Source organism: Priapulus caudatus, unplaced genomic scaffold (genome assembly GCF_000485595.1).
Source record: "Priapulus caudatus unplaced genomic scaffold, Priapulus_caudatus-5.0.1 Scaffold674, whole genome shotgun sequence".
In the NCBI taxonomy this organism is placed as follows: domain Eukaryota; kingdom Metazoa; phylum Priapulida; class Priapulimorpha; order Priapulimorphida; family Priapulidae; genus Priapulus; species Priapulus caudatus.
In genome coordinates, this window is record NW_014577735.1 from 8,587 (window position 1) to 22,270 (window position 13,684).

General features: G+C 43.7%; 2 protein-coding genes across 5 annotated transcripts in view; one reads left to right on the top strand and one right to left on the bottom strand.

Annotated features, from left to right (window-relative positions):
* The window catches only part of LOC106812681 (choline/ethanolaminephosphotransferase 1-like), a 12,399-nt gene extending 5,921 nt beyond the window's left edge, over positions 1-6,478 (top strand). The window contains exons 2-7 of the mRNA XM_014816614.1: positions 1,267-1,420; positions 2,529-2,670; positions 3,672-3,756; positions 4,834-4,983; positions 5,429-5,554; positions 6,260-6,478. Coding sequence (XP_014672100.1) covers positions 1,267-1,420; positions 2,529-2,670; positions 3,672-3,756; positions 4,834-4,983; positions 5,429-5,554; positions 6,260-6,478 — 876 coding nt within the window. The remainder of the gene's footprint in view (positions 1-1,266; positions 1,421-2,528; positions 2,671-3,671; positions 3,757-4,833; positions 4,984-5,428; positions 5,555-6,259) is intronic.
* A 598-nt stretch (positions 6,479-7,076) lies between these two features.
* LOC106812686 (probable global transcription activator SNF2L2) overlaps positions 7,077-13,684 on the bottom strand; it is a 55,384-nt gene continuing 48,776 nt past the window's right edge. For 2 of the 4 annotated variants that reach the window (XM_014816623.1, XM_014816620.1), the window contains exons 28-31: positions 13,111-13,216; positions 12,279-12,380; positions 9,152-9,388; positions 7,077-8,637 (exon numbers count right to left, since the gene is read on the bottom strand). In XM_014816623.1, coding sequence (XP_014672109.1) covers positions 8,560-8,637; positions 9,152-9,388; positions 12,279-12,380; positions 13,111-13,216 — 523 coding nt within the window. In that variant the 3' untranslated portion in view covers positions 7,077-8,559. Of the gene's footprint in view, positions 8,638-9,135; positions 9,389-12,278; positions 12,381-13,110; positions 13,217-13,684 lie in introns of all 4 variants that reach the window. The other 2 variants (XM_014816621.1, XM_014816622.1) reach the window with 2 other exon arrangements.

Genomic DNA, 13,684 nt, shown 5'->3' on the forward strand with positions numbered 1-13,684 from the left:
GTCTTGAGAATTTTTGATTTTGTGCTAATTTTAGAACGTTAGAATAGCGCCACGTATAACATAACATCATTTCGACGTCTACGTGGCACTTGTAACATCTGGTTTACACATGTTGTACAGATGTTACATTGAATTAGTAATTGGTAGATAGTATTGTTGTACATAGAGAAGGTTGGGCGTTTAGCTATAGATTTAGAACAAGAGCAGATAAAGAAGGAGAGCGTACAACGGTAAAATGCTGAAACCATGCTGCAGTATTAGTCGAATTAATAAACTTTTCCCGTTTTATTTTGACGATCCTTTGCAGTATCATTGATTAGCTGTCTTACCTTGTTCATATAAAACAACCGCATGTCCTACGATGCCCTACGCTGAGATAATGAGCGGTGAAAATCTGGTATTCGCCGAAAACCGACTCGAGATTTAAAAGTTTATTAATCGACTAATACTGCAGCATGGTTTCAGCATTTTACCGTGTACGTCTCTCCTTCTTTATACGCTCTTGATTAGAAATAGTTATCTCAGGCTGGGGGAATATCAGACTAGTAGACGCCGTATGCACATCTGCGGGACAGATTGTGCATTTCGCGCGTAATAATTCGAATAAGAGAGTGTTAGTGGGTGTGATTGGCTGGGGTAGAGTGGAACTGGGCCGTGTTTGATGCGAGGTTGAGATATAAGGGCTGCAGGTCATTTGAACGGGACGGTTGGACGGGGAGAGACTGGACGACGCGACTTTGGCTGTTTGTTTTGTAAAACAATATATTTCTTTAGTGAACACAAATTCTATACGTCTTCTTGATTATTTATACTCTAAATTATAACATACAAACTACGCCCCTACAGCACTCTCCTACAGTATATATGCACTGCTTGCAACAGCTCATAAAATCTAATACCTATATGTAAAGTTATTTTAATGGTTCTTACTTCGCTCTTTGCGTCTGGGACTGTAGCAGATCACCAGTGATGCGGTGAAGATATTTATGCATAGCCCATCATTGACAATAGCGGGTGACGCGATCCATTTTGGAATATGTTCGAGACAAGCGTTCCAAAATACCTGAGGCACATTGCAAAAAATAACATTCGTGTAAACTACAATTACAATTACGATATATATTATATATATATATATATATATATATATATATATATATATATAATAATTAGATGATATATGACACCATAATCAATGATTTCGTAACGAAATCAGTCATGCGACACTTGGCGCCCCATAAACGCTCGTGTATTATTCGTGTATAGATACCAGCGTGCGTGTGGCTGCTCTGCGCTCTGGGGCTGTTCCTCTACCAGACTCTGGACACACTGGATGGCAAGCAGAATGGCCGCATGGGCACGTCTTTAACATCGATCGTCGCAGAACTATTCGATCATGGCTGCGACTCCGTGTCTGCAGGTGTGTTTAGCGGCGCATCTGGATGTGCATCCGATAATATCAAGAGCTAATAATACCTTTATAATATAGCTCTTGATAATATTGACAAACCTTGACAATTCGCTCCTGAGTATTATTAGCTCTTGATAATATTTGGGCAGCAGGGTTGGGGTGGCCATGGTGGTGGTGGAGGGGGAAGGAACTCCTCTGATGCTGCTAGCCTCACGATCGCGTAAACATAACAATTTGATACTTATCTATAAAATATCTTAACTATAACTTATTACACCTTATAGCACGCCTGGCCCACCTCAGTTTGGGGGTGGAGTGCAACGTATGATCCAGACCAGGGCGTATTTAGACCGGGATAGCGTGTACACACTGCTAACATTTTGTCCTAGCCTGGCTAACTAGCTATAGCCAAGTCTGCCCGATCAGGGGTCCGATTTGACATTAGCTCGACCCGTGTAGCATTTCTCTTTGCCAAGGTGGGGAAGCGAATTAAGGGCTACACGGGCCTAGTTTGGCAAAGAATGATGTCGTTAGCACTGAAGCAGATAGGCCTGTTTTTTAAAACGATGAGTATACACGTATCGGATGAACCACGTGTTGCTAAAGCTACTGATCATACCGATTACACTCTCTAAAAACCAATAATAGGCAATGCAATAAAACAATATATATAACAAAACACACACGCACAAACACAAACACACACGCACGCACACGCACACGCGAAACGCACACGCACACGCACACTCACACGCGCACGCGCACGTACATGCACACGCACACGCACGCGCACACGCACACGCACACGCACACACACACACACACACACACACACACACACACACACACACACCCACACAAACACACGCACACGCAGATGCACACACACACACATATATATATATATATATAATATATATACCCAAGGTCCATTCTGCAACGTTGGTTAACTAAACAGCCGTGCGGCAGCTATAGCCCCTATTATAGTTCCCCTAAGACACAAGTACCCCCCCCCCTCCCACACACACACGCCACCCACAAACACTAACGTAACGCATATAAACACGTACGTAATAGCAGTCACAGTGCGTGCTGGTGTTACTCTTGCACTTTGCAGTGTTCCTGATGCTGGAATTCTGCATATCTCTGCAGCTCGGTAAGCAGCCAGAGATAATGTTCGCTGTCGTGATGTTGAGCTTCTTTATCTTCTACCTGGCGCATTGGACCACATACGTGTGCGGCTACTTCTACTTTGGATCGTAAGTTCTCTATAGTCATATAGAAATTGTAACGACCATCTTGGCTATTTATACACGTTTTCATAGAAACACGCGACTTGAGACGCTCAGAGTTCATTCATATTTCACATTTCAATTTAGCACATTCAGCAATTATTCAACATGAAAATTTGAGTGCTCGATAACGTTTTGTAAGTACGCATGTATACAGTAGGAAGGCAGGTTGTGCGTGCCGGTGTCAAGTTCACCCTATGTTCTACTCGGATCATGAGATTCCTGCATGTTTTTTACTGTAAATTAACTGCCCGTCTGTTTTTTTAATATCGTGCCCTTTATTCGGTATGTGAGCGCTGTGTGTTCACGTTTGAGAAAATTTGCAGTGGATGTGATAGGCAAGAAAGGTAGGAAAGAATCGTTAACGTGAAAGCAGCGTAGACAAGCAGCTATATATCCGCATAACTCCCTCACCTGCACTGACACTGTTCATATTACATTCCCTACCTACCAGCTAGGTCTGCAGACACAGTTCTAATGCAAATATAGGTGCTAGTCACACCTACCCATTACAGCATCACCTATTTCCACGAGTTCGTGGTTGTTTTCTCCCCAGAAGAGGAACGAGGTGCGCGTCTATCAATTAACACTTGCCGGTGGGATGAGAGATTGCTGTAGGATTAGAAATAGGGTTGTGTGTGATAAAGGGTTATATTGTGAGCCCAGAATTGTGTGAAAGGGCGCGAAGTTCGGTCCGTCCCCTTTATCTGTGCATATATATTGCGCTTCTGACGCCTTGCCGAAGTCTTCCGTGCTGCCTTATTTCCCACAAACTATTTCGCTGATTGCACGTGTATCATTTTCAGTGGTTCGCTTTTCTTAGTACGGTACCAACGTTGTCTGTACAACTGCAGTCTATAGTCTATTCCGCAGGTGTATTCGACTGAATCTAGTGTTTGTTTGCTGCACGTGTACGATCGATGGGCGTTACTAAATATTACCAACGTTCTCGCTCCATGTTTCTGTAGTTTTGACGTGGCCGAATTGCAGATGGCCGGTATAGGAATGTTCTTGGCATCCGCTGTATTTGGATCGGCTATGTGGAAGACCCAGGTATAATCGTCTGCATCTGGTGTTTGCTTGCCGCGTGCGTACGACAAGGGTAACAAAATGTAAACTTTTCATTAGGATAAAACGCATAATATTATTTATATATTGGTAAGGGCACATATACGCGCGCGTGTGTGCGTGTGGGTGTGCGCGTATGCGGATGTGTACGTAGAGAAAGAAAGAGAGAGGGGAGTGGGAGAGAGGGAGAAAGATAGATAGATATAGATCGATAGAGAGAGACAGAGAGAGCGAGAGAGAGAGAGAGAGAGAGAGAGAGAGAGAGAGAGAGAGAGAGAGAGAGAGAGAGAGAGAGAGAGAGAGAGAGAGAGAGAGAGAGAGAGAGAGAGAGAGAGAGAGAGAGAGAGAATTATAGAGACATATAATAATTATAGAGATCTCCATATTATAACGCTGCTGATTTTATGTTAATTAGTCTTACGGTAGGGTATAGCTGCCCGTCATCGAGTTGCCACTGTGGTGTGGTGCGTCGGGTTGGTGTTTCGCCGAGGAGCCATCATCACACATGGACGAATCAAGGTGATATTAGCGGAAAGAGTCGGAAAGGAGGAAACCAACGGTTGCTGTAAGTACGTGGAGGTTGTTTTCAGTGAGCCTCTCCCCAATCATTTTCAAACCGCGCTCTCACATCCTCTCATTTGTTCTCGTACATTCGCGCTCTGTTCTCTCTCATTATTGTCCTTCTCTTGCTAGCTCGCTTCACTCCCGCGCTAATTCTCTTTCTTCAACACCCCTGCTCTTTTCTCTCTCTCTCTCTCTCTCTCTCTCTCTCTCTCTCTCTCTCTCTCTCTCTCTCTCTCTCTCTCGCTCTCTCCTTCTCTCTCGGGCGCTCACTTTTTTTCTTGCTCTCCCACACGCTCGCTGTTTTCAATGCAGTCAGTCAACAGACTAGACCTATAGACAAAGCTATAGATCACTGTTCCCATTGGTTCTTGAGTAGGCCTACATTACGTGTAATTTTACGACTATACATCTAATGCATATAAATACCCTCGAGTGCTTCACGGACGGAGATTCTAACTTACTCTCTGTGTATTCAGGGTAAGAGTGTGCTGTTTCCAGTGGCTGTTCCCCGTCCTACCGATCATGACGGTGATCATTCCTGCCTACCTCATCCACGTGAGATCACCTAGCGGCCTGTTTGAGAATTATCCGTGTCTGTATCTCATCGCGTTCGGCCTCGTATCTGCCAAGATGTGCAACCGACTCGTGGTAAGCATTACCGTCTACGGACGTACCATTGCGCTCATTAATTAGACTTAGCCTCATTAGAAGCAATCATTGGTTTTATTAATTAATTTAAATAATCATTAATTAAGGTCTACGGATGCTCATCGTGTTTAATTAATGAGAATTAGCTTCATTAAGAATACAGTCAAGCTTTTATGCGAAATTTAAGCGTTATTAATTTTACTGACGACATAAGTTAAAATGTTACGTCTTGATTGGCGATTCTTCGTGTTTTCACCCGGGTAAGATTATGCCGAGGAAAGGTTCTGTTTACCGCGGTTCTTGTTTAGCTGCGAAATTTATCTCCGGTTTGATCGGGTTTCCTTATAGTATTATGACTCGGTCTCCTCCTACTCGTCGTACTCCCTCCGTTCATTGTTACGTGTTTATGCGGCGTGGTTTTCGTTCTTCTCGTTCCACCCACCAGGTGGCGCACATGGCAAAGAGTGAGCTGTCGATGTGGGATTCGTCGCTGTTCGGGCCCGCGTTGCTCCTCCTGAACCAGCTTGCTAGCTCGCCCATCAGCGAACGTCGGGTGCTGTGGCTGTTCTTGGTACGAAACGCCCCCCTCATGATTTCATCGCCTATTTCACCAATAAATTTACTTCAATTGACAGCATGCATCTCTGCGGGTCGCTTTATAGTTTTCAGGTACGTCTGGCGCCCAATAGACAGCTTACAGGAGCGTGACAGTGTAACGGAGCTAGTTTCACCATAGCTTATTAATTACTGTTAGTTTGGCATAAGGCCATGCGGGTCGCGTTGGTGACAAGCCAGGGGGGAATAGATGAGATATTCGGTGCGCACGCGATGCAGGCTGAAGGTAATAGGAGAAGCAATAAGGTGGCTAACGACGTTGAACAGAGGGGTCGGAGTGCGGGATAATCTGTTATCAACCGCAGCCGGCGTACGTCGTGACCAGGGAGGTCGAACAACAAGTTCGGGTACATTTAAGAGCGCCGCGACAAGGAGCAGGAGGCACTTCCTCTCCATTTGTTTGACTGTCACTGACGTGTATTTGTACGCATTCAGCCTTACGTATCTGCTCTCTGTTCAACTCACTGTTGCATTATGTCGAATACAACTGTTTGTGGTACGTTACTTTACTAGTTCGTGTTTACTTCTTATCTTACGCTGCTGCTACGCTTTACTCTTACCGCCCTTCGGCGCCCCCCCTAGAAGTACGAGGCTACAACAGTAATATGTGCAGTCGGCAAACCTTACTAGAGCTTACTAGAGTATAAACCCTGATTTGCAGCTCTACTGCCTGTTCGACTTGCTACACTACTTCTACTGCGTCGCCCAACAGATATGTGGCTATTTCAACATCTACTGCTTCACGTACGGCTCACCCCCTAGCGACACAGGGCATCACGGAACGGGACACAACTGCACGCAACCGACGGTACGCAGTGACACGGAGCATCATATGACGGTAGAGAATGGAATAGGGCATCACGGACTGGCGCAGGACTGAGATTAAGGAGCGGCTTTCAGGCGGCAACGAGCTGATCGAATCGAGAGCGATTGCACTCGTCCTTGCATGTGTTGGGGGGGAGGGGGTAATGTCCCTCCTATTCCCATGCGACCACCCCTCACGAATTGCGCTTCATATTTAGCATTTAGCAGAACTGATTGGTATTTTCTAGGGAAGGATTGTTGATATTTTGTTCACATGCACGTGCTCCATGAACCGAGTACACATGTTCGACTCGTGATTTTGGGATTTAATTTTGGGACTTACATTGCTCAGTACTAATGCCTTACGACCTATTGACTTAACTTGACATTAATAATATCCTTATAATCCATATAATACCCTTATAATACATTATAATGCCCTTCACGGCGGAATGGTGGTCCTCAAAGGTTTCAAAAACTTGTTTTGTGGGGCCTCAAATAATTTAAGGGACTTTTGATGAATTATTACAATTTCCATCATACATAATATCATGAGCAAAATAAATACACATGCTAACCTATTTACCCACTTACCTACTACGCACGCACGAACGCACGCACGCACGCAGGCACACATACACGTAGCCAGTACAAACAAATTACTTGACAAAATATCAGGTGCCATCTGATTTATTGAAGTTAGTCAAATAAATTACAGTTATATATTTCATTTTTTGTCAAAATCCAACTAAATCCATAAAAAAAGATCAATTGATTACAACCTGAAGGGATCATTCAAATTATCGAAAATTCCAATATCCTGTTGTTGTTGCTGGTTGCAATTCGAGATTAAAACAATTTCCTCTTGTAAGACCAAATTACTCCGATTGTATGCAGACTTTTTCTTCAACTGGATCATTTTGGAGTGGCACATTCTTTACAGGTGTAAATAAAGGATCACAAGTACACACACAGCTGGTGACGAACATACGTAGTTACGGAACAACTGTTGTCCTGAACCAATTCATTGTGTTCAATTCAACCGTTACAACAAACAAAGCATGTACGGGTACGTGGGATTACTACATTGGCACTTATTGCCAAACTATCGTTAATAACGACATAAATTCATCTATAGTGCTTAATAATCACTACAGCGAGGATAGAATTTGTGCAGTCGGTGTAACCTATGTGACATACACATAAACCATGTATCACATCTCACTTAGTGTAGTACTAAGAGCAGAGGAACATCAGAACATACTGGTTTAGATATAGCTTTGCCGTTCGGGGAGATAACCATTCCCATGTGCCCATTGCATTCATACTGCCTGCTACAACCATTAGAATACTGACTAAAAGGATAAATGTACACCGTGCAAGTGCGAGGCCAACTAGCACACTTATAACAGCCTGCTCGTATATGCTAAAGAACCGCATACACAAGGAATCGTGACAATTTGACTTGGTGACCTGCTATCCACACAATATGGCACACCACACTCACTTTCACCTTCTAGTGAATGCCAAGCATGAAACAGCACCACAACTCCCTAGCAGACAACGTCCAAACGTTGACCACGCCATGATTATTACGTCATCACGTGCAAACACACCAAGACCAGCGCGAAAGCCACAGCTTTGCAATGATACCAAGCAAGAGATAACACTGGGTGCAGAGACGCCTAGCGTTAATGTGAACGGGAGTAAAATAGTACATCATATAACTCCTAATACGAAGAATAAATATCGATAGCTGAACACAGACACGTCACTATAGCACGCACACACGCAACATGATGAATTCTGATAGGGAAATTATACATGGTGGTAGGGATTATTCGATGATAACAGATACACTTGAATACAGCCCGCATTATTAACATAACGCATACATTTCTGTGGCGCCACAACCACCCACACGCGCACACATGCGCAATGTAAATAACAGCCTCTCCACCCTTTCAGGTAACACTTGTCAACCTGACATTTGTCTCACCGATAAATGTCTGACAGATATTGCAGTGCCTCAGTGCGCATACGTACACGGCAAGGACTTCTCTGCAGCGCATTCCGGAAAACACCTGCAATCCTCCGGCTCCGGGGTGGTAAGGGCGGGGAGGCTACATCCGTAATTGCCTACACGAAGCCGCCACATTAATCTTCTTCATCCTCTTCATCTTCCTCGTCGTCGCTGATAATTTTCGCCTTCTTCTTCTTCTTGGACGACTTCTCCTGTAAGTAACGTATGCACGCACTCAGCAACAGCATTGAAATATAAATATAAATATAAATATAAATATAACCGTGTTGAATATAAATGCAATTCCGTATAGCAACTACCGTACCTTCAGTACAGTCTTACATTAATTTGTAAGATGCTGCAGGTGTGAAGACACACCCTATTATCAGCAGGGTATGTTAATTGTTTGGAGAAATTTTTTCGACCTTCTGTCGATAGGATACATGGGCGATTTTCAGGTACATTTTTCAGGATAAAAAGCATGCCTTAGGATTACGTGCCTATTATCCATTTTTGAATGATGAGTCCAATAGTAACCCAGTATGTATGCGGTGAACACGAAAATGTCGACTATGCGGCACTTCGTTACTAAACACTGTTTTTAGAATGTCCCATCGAAACACCGATTGGCAGAGGTGCCTGTAATTCACTGCAGGCCGACACGTCGATTATTAGTCAATGCAAAGAGGCATAATCCATTGATAGCATACAGCATTTCCAACCTGCCTTTTTCTCCCTCGCCGCCTTCTGCTTGGCCTTCACCGCGGCGTCGTCGTCATCATCGTCATCGTCGTCATCGTCGTCATCATTGTCGTCGTCGTCATCGTCGTCGTCGTCGAGCCGCGTGCCGTCGTCGTCGTCGCTCATCTCCTCCGCGAACGGCGAGGGAAGGTCTCCGTCCTTCTCCAGCCTCTCTCGCGCGTTCGTGAACACCGACTGGAGCACGATCGAATCCTCGTAGATCTGCAATGAGGCGACTCTTCGTTACGTTGGTGCGCGAGTGCGATTGTCTGACTTCAATTAAGGAGGGGTTCGATTAACGGTCCACTCTCCTAGAAATGTAGACGTTAGCTGACTGCAGGCCAAATCTCACAAGGTTAGCCGAACCGTGTGTGGTCAGCAGCCGGGGTGTTTTTCTCAATCTATACACTGTCTGATAAAATTACCCGTATAAAGGCAATTTACAGCAAATGCCAGCAGAAAGTTTGTGAACGTGGTTTGGAACTTGCGAAGTGCATATAGCAAAGTTACGCCAAGCTATATCATCATCTATTAAATTTTCGTGATAATTTATACCATGCTTGCAGTTGACGTCACCACATACACACATACGACAACAGGAAGTGCAAGACGAGACGCAAGGGCACAGCTAAGTGATACATATAAGGCAACATGAAAATGTGTTGGGAGCACATGATCAACATTATAGCGATAGAAACGCACAACCTCGACGAAGCAAATCAACGAAGCGGGACAAATAATCGTGACGAGTGCACAAAAAAGCTTAGAGTGCCATAGGCCATACCTGAAATCTAACCAGCAACCAAACCATATATCACACTAAACGGATTTCCATCACAGAAAATTACCGCCAGTCACCGATGCATGCTGGCAATACTGCGCCCTAACGTGATACCAAATTGCGTGGTTCGGCAGGAACCAGTGTGTACCGATGGTGTAGCGCACCACAGTACAGCAACCGATGAGGAGCAGGTAGTAAAACATTCCAAATAACAGCAGGCAAACAAGCAATTCTACTCTATCTCTCAATGACAGTCTGAACACTGGAACCAGATCTCGCTCTTGCCAATGTAATGCCAACTAGTGTCTACCAAATGTGTAATTGTTTTGTTGTATCAGAATGTTGTTAACATGGAAACATAATTGTTTTTTTTTACGGCAGACGATCAGTGCCAGGCATACATTTATAGATACGGACATTTGTACAGTGCGCCATTGCTTCTGGCTTATCGAATTTTGTTGCTCGTCAGTTGTAAGAAGAAGTAACATCACCACTGCCTCATGTATTTATTTGTATGTTTACGTAAGCACGTTACTGGCCAGCAGATGCCTTATTGCTAAAATTACAACTTCAATATGGATGCCTATTTATTGAAGCATCAAATGTATTGCCAAAAATAATTGTGATGATAATATAGTAAGCACCACTACTACTACCTGCATCCCATTAATGCAGTTGCCTTCTAAGTGGATGTTTGTCGTATGTACTATTACAATTACAGTACGCAATTACAGTACTGTACAATTACAGCGACTGTCTACAAGATTGCTTAGTACCATCATGGTATTACCACATCACACCACAGTAATCTCACGATGGGCCTGGGTGACACAGCAGCAATACCAATGTCAGCATTGCGTGACAGTCACCGCGATTTGTCTGTGACAGCATTGCTCTCGCTCGATAAGAACTGCAACTGCTAAAGTTTATGCAGTTGTTCAGTGGCTGGCAACACGCACAACCACTCAATTTTTACGTTCTAACCGAGTGGTACGCATGGTTATGCGTTGCAATACAACTACATATGTGTGTGTGTGACGTTCGTGGTATGTGCGTGTGTGTGTGTGTGTGTGTGTGTGTGTGTGTGTGTGTGTGTGTGTGTGAGCGCGCGTCTGTGCGTGCATGCGTGTTACAGGAGGTATGTATACACTAACTCATTGACAAATGAAAACGCTAAAACCTGGCTCGCATTTACCTGTTCAGCTGTATATCCAGCACGGAACTATGAAAAACATCAAAAAACATTGTCGAGACAGTCACTCATGGTGTAACAATTTATGCCAGCACCGTCACCTGATTGAACTGTTTCGCCAGCTATTCTCTCAAACCAGTATAATAAGGCGAGTGTATGAATAGTTTTTAAATCTACCGAATGTTATAATTTATGAGTCAAGGTGGTTGCGAAGGTGGTTCATGTGAATCAATCACCTCTACACTAGAATCTATAATTATACAAAGTACGATTACATCAAGCAGAATCTTTGGAATGTTGCATTTTGTACCAATTTCATAATAGACTCACGTACTACTTAATAGTACTAGTTTACAGTACTTTGAAACAACTGGTCTATGGCACTTTAAACAAATTTCTGCACTTTCTAGCACTATCAGCACTAGCTTGTGAATCTTAAAACAGGACAAGTGAAGCCTGTAGACTATCATTTCTCTAACATAACCTTGACCCTGCTTACCTCGATTCCGTCACATGGAAGAGTCAAGGTATATTCCAACTCTAATTATTTATCAGCAATTGTCTAATAAAAGCCGTCTTTAAAATATCTTGTAAGAAAACTACAATAAATTTCCACATTTCACACAGTAAACAAAAACTTTAGACGGAAGAATAGAGTGTGAAGACGCAACCTAAAATCTCTCTCACTAGATATTCAGACCGCCCAACTGTACCTACTACCCACCCACACACAAACACGCACACAGGTATCAACATGCACAGTTAATTAGCACAATCTAAGGAATAATAATTAAAATCTCAACTTAGCGGGACTCGCTCATTAGCGAGAATCTGGTATTATTTCAGCATCGCAACCTATAACAATCCATAGTACAATGAAGGCTATAATCATTAGTAAAACTTAAAGATAGCAGCTGCTTTTAATTGTCACAGCTTGCATCATTAGTGCTGCACTCATTAGCCAATTTAGAAATGCATAATAATACACGCACGGCAATGAATAAATAAACCATTAGCAACTATTAACTAATTAATATTATTCGAGTATTTAACTAATTAAATAATTAATAATTTAACTAATTATAACTTAATAATAGATTAGCTAAGCGACTAATTCGAGCGAACGCTAGCGTACGTACCATTGATCCGTCGACGTTGTACGTCTGCGCATTGCGACACAGCTGCATCACGTCGCTTTCCAGCTCGTCAATGATGCGGTAACGATGCTCCCGGATGCGCGCCTGCAGTCACGCGCACGCACAAGTCAGAACACGTCACGACCGATCGCAATCATGTGGGGGTCGACTCGAAAGCTTAGTGCTACTTTGACCCTCACATCACCTATTTGTTAGTAGGTTCACTATTCATTTTTCTTTATACTCTCACGTTATACCTAACATACACCTGCTGTATTGTAGCTAAGTTATGTGGTAAATAAAGAATCTGAACCTGAAATCACACAACCCTACAGTCACTGACCTGTCCACCCCGACACCACGACACTGTTGATCGATTGCTCGAAGCTCGACTGCCTTATATGTGGCGCATGACAAAATGTCGGCTTTGCAACATTCCGTTGCCGGGCATTTTTTTTAGAATGAATCATGGTAATGCTGAGTGGTTAGAGACGTACATCAATCATGTCAGGTGGACAGGTCTTTTGAAGGGGTAGAAATGAATGTTTTTGACCAGAGGGGTCCCGTGGGCTATGAACAGACATAACACCTAACTAACATCAAGAAAGACGAGTTCTGCAACTCACAAAGCACCACACTACGATTGCAAAATTATATTGTTCCAAGTTTACTTTACCACTTTGATCTCACACGTTATTACTAAATGTTTATTTAAGAGTGCTGTGCCACTCACGAATCAATTATTAACGAACAGAAGTACGCGATTCAGTAGAACACTGTATACTGTGTGCCACACACTCACGCAGACTCGCATGCACCGACGCCACGTAAATACCTTGATTTTTGCAAAGTCGACGGGTTTCTTGATGACGTCGTAGTAGTCTGGCAGCTCCTTCCTGCTTGGCAGCTTCATGAAAACACCACTCAGCACGCGGTCATCGCTGCAAACATTACGCAAGACCGAAGTATGAGACGCACTATGAACTACTGTGAGAAAGTACAGCACACAGCACGTGTAACACCACGCACAACTAGTAGTAATGCTTTTAATTAGCGTAATACACCACGAATGTACACGAAGTATTAATATTCTCCGGATGAAATGTTTTTGTGAAAGTACGATTGAGGTTACGAGGTTACTTATTTACACGCAATGCTGATGTTATGGGGGGGGGAAGGAATTTTATTAACAAGAATATTGGCACATGACAGCAGGCATCGGATGGCGAGCGCGCGGCACGATGGACGGACAGGTGAGCGAGCGAGAGACATGCGGCATGATGGACGGACGAGTGAGCGCGTGGCACGACGGACGGACGAGTGAGTGAGACACGCGGCACGACGGACGGACGAGTGAGCGAGACACGCGGCACGACGGACGGACAAGTGAGCGAGACACGCGGCACGAC